Here is a 7652-nt window from a genome sequence, read left to right on the forward strand (position 1 = left end):
ATTCTGATATTTAGTAATATTATGAGATGGAAGTTGTTATATCCATTAAAGTTTCTATACAAAATAAAAATATTTTGGTGTCAATATATTTTCCTTTTTTTGTTATTTTAGGATATAAAACAAATTTTTCAAACTTTAATGAACGTAGAACAAGTATTGCATTGCTTTATATTTTTTAAATGACTCATAATAATTTTAAAGAGCAAAACAATTTTTCAATTCAATATTTTTACTTTATTTAAGGCCTTTTTTTGCGCAATTTTTGGATTTTTTGTCTTTTTTAAGGGCATTTTTTGCACTTTTTAAGGGCATTAGTTGAGATTTTTTAGGTCATCAAAATCCGGGCTCTATTTATTACTCTTCGTCTTGAGTACAAAAAAAAATTTGTAATCTTTAGCTGATGAGCAATCCTCAACATCACATACCGAAGCAATTCCAGACTCTCCGATAATTTTTCCTGAATTTATGAATATCCGCTTTTTTAAACGTGTCTAATCAGTCACATAAAAGTAGTCTCACCAAATCGCTTAGCAAATACATCGCATTTGTCCAGATACTGGGGAAGATTGCGGCTTCTTTGAATGCTCAACCAATTCAATAATGCTGTTCAATAATGAAGCAAACGAGAAAAAATACTTATTGCTACATTCCATGCCATAGATTGTTTTTAAAAATCTGTATATGTATTTATTTTGAAGTAGAAATTTCAAACTCACAACGAAAAAAGGAAGAAAATCAGTCGAGGACAGAAAAAAGTTTATAATATCCAACTTCCTCTATTCTTTTGGTTCACTATATCCACACAAAAATAACATTAAACGCGTGTAGCAAGGGAGGGAAGATTCGTTCACCATAGTGGAGTTTGACTGTATATATATATTTATATTCCATTTGAACATTAAATATGTGAATTTTCTTAAACTGTAAACTTTAAACCGTGTCCCTAGCGTGGTTTGACTGAAGAACGAAGAAAGTGACAGAAAGAGGTATGTAAGGTCAATTCGATTCCTAGCTTCCTAATATCATTTCCAGAAACTCTTGGAGGGGAGCGCAAAAAGTGAATACTATCCACAAGTTCCTGAAGGATAAAGAAGCCTGGTTGGTAGGGCACTGGACCTGTGTCCAAGAGAAAGTGGGTCCCATCCCCGCCGGTCGAAGACTCCCCGTGTAGTAAATGGTGACTGATGCACGCTAAATCTGTCGAGTCACAAAATCCTCCATGTTCCCACAACAAATCATACCTCTGAGGGTACTGATCCAGGAGTTCCCTTATCTTCTGGATTGGTTTTAAATTACAAGGCTACGGAGTTGAACATTTGGAGTCGTAAACCCAAAATTGGGTCTGCTTTTCAACGATGGTTGCAAAAAAAAAATCTTTTACAAAGAGCCGCGATGGCTCAGGGGATAGAGTGCTCACGTTCCATCTAGGTGAACCGTGTTCGATTCCCAGAGATGGCCGGTCGATACGAATCCCTATCCGGCTTGCACCGACCACAGTGCTGACGTGCTCAGTGGTAGATGGGTCATGGGTTAAAGTCCCTTTGCCATCAGGCTAACCGTGGGAGGTTCTCTTAGTTTTTCTCTCCATGTAACGCAAATGCGGGTTAGTTTCATCAAGTCCTTCTCTAAGGCAAATTTATCCCAATACTTGATCCGGGAGTTCCATTGTCTTCTGGATTGGGTTCAAAATGACAAGGTTACGAAGTTGAACATTAGTAATCCTAAACCAAAAAATTAGGTCGGCTGTTCAACGACGGTTACAAAATAAAATAAAACTCTTTTACAAAGTTATTCTTGAAAATTGATTTAAAATTTACTTCTCATTGTGAATTAATCAAAGGCAGTATGATTCCCAAGGGATGCTTTATGTAAATTTGTTACATAATCTAATGCCAAAAGTTGACAGTATTCCATTTTTTATGTCAAATGGTCAGATGTCGTTACAGGCTAGAATTTATGAAATTTGGTCTCAGGGGGTATTTTCGCAAGTTCAATAAAATGTAATATAAATTGACAGTTTCTACAGAAAAAGTTTGTTTTTTAATTAAAACTGTTCCCACTTTTACGATTACAGTTAACTGTTAAGAAAATTTTAAAAAAAAATTCTCTGAGATATTGCTATAACACTTGCCAGAATGAAAATCCAACCAACTGTTCAAAAGAATTATCCTTTTTTTTGTGCTGATTTTCTAAAGTACACTATGATTAACTATATGAATGAGCATCATTTTTCTCACTGAATAACCAACTGTGCATAATTTTATTAAAATAATAAAATTTATTTAAAAAATAATAATAATATTAAAATAGTGATATAGAATAAAATTCCCAACATTGAATGTCAGAAATTTTTTTCATTAAAAAGTATACATGTTTGCTATACTACGAGGAGCACCTTTGACAGTACAATAGAAATTTTAAAACGTTTTTAATCAATTTTTTCTAAGAAAATAGTTTTACTTACACAGCTACAGATGCAGAGGTAGGCCATGGTTTTGTTTGTTGAATTTGGCAATCAGCAATAGATACTTTTATCCCTAATGGCTTTGTAACTAAAAACACATTTGTGAAATATATAAAATAAATATTATATGTCATGTTATATAATATCATAAATTAAGTGCTGCATAAGTTTTACAATAAAAAAAAATTATACAGAGTCAAACGGAAGGAAGATGTATTATTTTCTCAATTCCGCTAAAAAAAGGTAAAAAACTAAATATTACCATTGTTTCAAAATTTGTTAACAGTTGGGGCTACTGTCTGAAAAAAAAAAACAAGTTTTCAAAATAACTTTAATTTGAAGCTATAACTTGACACAGATGGAAAACGAAACATAAACAGTGTGCAATGCCTTACTTTGAATGGTCTGACATTCAGTAAAAAACTTTTTTCTATAGTTTTAGCCATAATTTTAGTTTATCTGTTGCAAATAATTTTCCAACATGACAAGAATAAATTATCTGGTTTCTTGAACTCAGCATTTCTATCACCTTCTTATTTTCTGTAATTGATCTTTTCAAATTGTCATTTATTATCTGGAACACTAGTTAAGATTAATCATAATTAACAATACTGTAATAAAGGACAATACCTAATAAAATAAGATGTATCAATAACTGCTGTTATTTGATAAAAACGATTCAGAAACAATGATCCATAATTTTTACAACTCAGCTGTACTATTTGTTGACTAATCTTGAAACTTGGTGAGAATAAATTATCCGTTTTCCTGATTTTAATTCCGCCAGCCGGACTTTTTTTAATCGATTTTTGTTTTCTGTAATTGATTTTCCAAACTGTTGTTTATTTTTGGAATCCCGTTAAATCTAATCAAATTTAACAATATTGCATAAAATGTCAGAACTTAACGAGATAAAATATAACAACAATAGTATTAATTTGATATAAACAACTAATATGCATACGTTGCACCAAAAGCTTCATCAGATCTTGCTGGGAACAAGTAGATGGAATGCATGTTCCAAGCCAAAGAGCAGCGTGTTTTATAGAAATTCCAGCGTTCATAATAACATCCTTGGCTATCTGGAAGAAAAACATCTTTAATTATCAAATTATTAGTCACTATCAATTAGAAAGAAAAAAATGAAGATCGTTAACGCACTGATCGTAACGAACAAGTAAACAAAAATCTACCAATGAATAAGCGACCTTGAGAAAATCATGTTGTAGTAGTTAAGAAAGAGTCAAACTTTCTTCGAAGCAGCATCTCTTTTTTAATGCAAAAGGCGAAAAAAAATCCTCTTTACAGAAATTATCGGATTTTTTATATGGAACACAATCTAATCTTTGACTAAAATGAAGATGTATACAAAAAAAAATAATGATAATAATAATCAAACTATGCACCACCAATGGTTTGCATACCTAGCTTCGTTTTCAAAGTTAATTTTATCTTCATTTTCGGAGTTACGAGCAAAATGTTCCAAGAAAGTATAAAACATCGAGTTGTGTCACTAAATTTGCAAGAAATACATTTTGTCTCAACTGTATATCATTCCTGTTAGTCGAAGACATGCATTTTATTGGCTAATAAAAGAAAAGTGACGTCATACTGAAAGGAAGGAAGATTTCATAAGAAAAGTGGTTCATGCTGGATAAAACACACGATTCTTGAAAAGATTATTGAACGAACTTTCATTTGCTTTACTCGGATATACCAGCCAAAAACGTATTTTTAAAAACATTTGCTGAAAATTGACAATGTATATAAGTTTAAATTTGTTTTTATTGGAATTATAATTTTCATTCTCTTTATTTAACCTTTTTCAAAGTTTTGATTACAATCTCTTAAAAAAATATTAATTTGGTTATTTTACAAGAAATTAATAAAAAAAAGGGGAAAAAAACATTACGAAATTTTATGAAGAAATAATTGAAAATATCCCTTCGCAAAATAAATCTTTATCATGCCTGAAAAGGTAGTTGTAGTAGTTCATTTACGTCACACTAGAACTGCACAATGGGCTATTGGCGACGGTCTGGGAAACATCCCTGAGGATGATCCGAAGACATACCATTACAATTTTGATCCTCTGCCCGCTTCAGTAGTCCGACCAGCTTCAAGCAAGCTTCCAGCATCGAGCACTTTACGGTAGAACACGAGGACCCATACCGCACACCCTCGGTCCCTACGCAGATTGATCCAAGTGGTTGGGAAATATGCAAAAATTAATACTTTTTGGAACAGTTTATTGAACATACAAGACTTTGTGAAAAGAAACCTTATAATTACCAAGATTTATGATTATTTTCACCTTTAAATTAGCTTTATTCCAGGATTTTTTCACGCTTAAGTCAACCTCGATTTAAGGTTTTTATATAGAAGGTTGTTTTTCAAGGTTTTGGAATAGGGTGACGTAGAATAGAGCAGATGGTCACACATCTCGTTTCATGGTTAGTAAGTTTACACGTAAACCCCATAACAAACCTTTTTAGGTCAACATTAAAAGGTTTTTGCTGGGTGAAAATAAACCTTATTTTACTCTCTGGGAAAGACTTTTTTTTTTAAATAGAAAATACATGAAATTGTTACTAATTCAATTAAAATGAAAATTAAACACTTTTAGAATCTTTAAAATCTAAGTTTAATTCTGAAAGTTATGACTTTCGGGGAAGGCCATCAGTTCAAGAGTGACTTGTTATGCTTATTTATTCTGTTAATATTCTTACTTATTTATTATTTCTTTGTTATATTAATTTAATTAATTCTCACCCATTCTGGAGGATCGCCATAAGAATCGATATACTTTTTTTCAGATGAACTGTTAGCAGAAAAAGAGCTCAGTAACGGAGATGAATATCCAACCATACAATACTGACCACTGAATGACATGGATGAATCATTGAATCGTATATTAAGGCATTCGTCGAACGAGCCTAAGTCCATAAATGTCCATGTCAAAAACCCACTTGGAAATTTGCCACTTGCATCAGCCACTGAATAATANCTCTTCACAATTTCCCCCTCCCCGTTACTATGGGGCAAATCTTATTTTTTCCCCTTCGCCTATTTATTCCAACTTCTTACTGAAACGTACATTGCAGTGGGGGAAAAAGTAAGACTAGCGGAGATCATGGCAACAGAGAGAGGAAAAGTGTGGAGAGAAGGGAAAATCCATAACCTTGAGACGTCTATTTCCCCTAGAGTATAGTCGGTGTGGTAGAGCTGATGCTAGAGTCTCAGTTCTTACAACTGGCAATTTCTAATAACAATTTAGAATATGAGAAAAGAACAATTGCTTGAAAATAATCAAACGGCTAATAATTAAAAAAAAGTAATAGTTTTCTGGAAGCGTGTTAGTAGTTTGTTTAAATTCAAACTTTCACTTGCTCTGATATACCAAACAAAAACGTATTTTTAAAAACATTTGCGGAAAATTGATAATACATATATATATATATATATATAAGTTTAAATTTGCTTTTATCGGAATTTTAATTTTCCTTTTCTTTTTTTTACCTTCTTCAAAATTTTGATTACAATCTCTTAAAAAAAATATTAATTTCGTTATTTTATAAGAAATTAATAAAAAGTGGGTAAAAAATATTACGAAATTTTATGAAGAAACATTTGAAAATATCCCTTTCCAAAATAATTCCTAATCATGAATGAAAAAAAGTAGGGAAATACACAAAAATTAAGACTTGTGGAACAGTCCATTGTTGTTGCTGTATTGTCCAGATGGTTTTTTTATAGTTTCTGAGGAATGACCGCTGAAAGAGCGATGTTGCGAAGAGAGAAGCAACAAACAACTCAGAAAGCATGTAAACCTTACGGCAACCTTGTATCGGAATCTTCATTTTATTGTCACGAAAATGTTTGTACTAAAAACCTTCTTTCAATAAAGCAAAAATATTGCAATTTCTAACCTTTCATCCTAAAAGGATTAAAAAAAAAATTTTTTTTTAATGCTTTTTTAAAAAGTATTGTAACTTAGAATAAAATGGTGACTTATGACGTATTAGCTGACGTCACACTAGAGATAGGATCAAATTGCATTGTCCGTTAAAATTTCAAGACAAGGTGGATTTTAGCTGAGCATACAAGATGATGCGATAAGAAACTTTATAATTGGGTATAATATAGCCTACGTCACAGGTTGTGTTGTTCCTACTAAATTTAACCCATGAACGGCATTTTCTGCGAGCCTAACTTCAAGCCACAAATAAACAAACGAAGTGTTCGATCGTTTAAATAGATGCTCGCCAGATTTTATTGCATTATAAAGAAAAGTTATTGAAACTAAATACAACTAAATAAACACCAACAACTAAAACAAATAACAACAACTACTAATAACAATAACTAAATAAACAACAACTAAATTCCATTCATTTAGCATTGCGTCATATGTTGTTCCTACTAAATCGAAGTAGTTGTGTTTTTTTCATATTATACCCAATTACCTAGATTTAAGATTATTTTCACCTTGAAACTATCTTTATTAAAGGATTCTTTTCACGCTTAAGTCAACCTCCATTTAAGGTTCTTATATAGGAGATTGTTTTTCAAGGTTTTGGAATAGGGTGATGTACGTAGAATAGTACGTAGAATGGTCACACATCTCGTTTCATGGTTAGTAAGTTTACACGTAAACCACACAACAAACCTTTTTAGGTCAACATTAAAAGGTTTTTGCTGGGTGAAAATAAACCTTATTTTGCTCTCTGGGAAAGACTTTTTTTTTTAAATAGAAAATACATGAAATTGTTACTAATTCAATTAAAATGAAAATTAAACACTTTTAGAATCTTTAAAATCTAAGTTTAATTCTGAAAGTTATGACTTTCGGGGAAGGCCATCAGTTCAAGAGTGACTTGTTATGCTTATTTATTCTGTTAATATTCTTACTTATTTATTATTTCTTTGTTATATTAATTTAATTAATTCTCACCCATTCTGGAGGATCGCCATAAGAATCGATATACTTTTTTTCAGATGAACTGTTAGCAGAAAAAGAGCTCAGTAACGGAGATGAATATCCAACCATACAATACTGACCACTGAATGACATGGATGAATCATTGAATCGTATATTAAGGCATTCGTCGAACGAGCCTAAGTCCATAAATGTCCATGTCAAAAACCCACTTGGAAATTTGCCACTTGCATCAGCCACTGAATAATA

At 31.8% G+C, this 7652-nt stretch overlaps 1 protein-coding gene across 1 annotated transcript in view; it reads right to left on the reverse strand.

Annotated features, from left to right (window-relative positions):
• The window catches only part of LOC107438262 (nose resistant to fluoxetine protein 6), a 25210-nt gene extending 19742 nt beyond the window's left edge, over nucleotides 1-5468 (reverse strand). Inside the window, exons 1-3 of the mRNA XM_043051539.2 lie at nucleotides 5237-5468; nucleotides 3429-3546; nucleotides 2465-2552 (exon numbers count right to left, since the gene is read on the reverse strand). Coding sequence (XP_042907473.2) covers nucleotides 2465-2552; nucleotides 3429-3546; nucleotides 5237-5410 — 380 coding nt within the window. The 5' untranslated portion in view covers nucleotides 5411-5468. The remainder of the gene's footprint in view (nucleotides 1-2464; nucleotides 2553-3428; nucleotides 3547-5236) is intronic.
• Nucleotides 5469-7652: the final 2184 nt, after the last annotated feature.

Source organism: Parasteatoda tepidariorum, chromosome 2, assembly GCF_043381705.1.
Source record: "Parasteatoda tepidariorum isolate YZ-2023 chromosome 2, CAS_Ptep_4.0, whole genome shotgun sequence".
Taxonomy (NCBI): domain Eukaryota; kingdom Metazoa; phylum Arthropoda; class Arachnida; order Araneae; family Theridiidae; genus Parasteatoda; species Parasteatoda tepidariorum.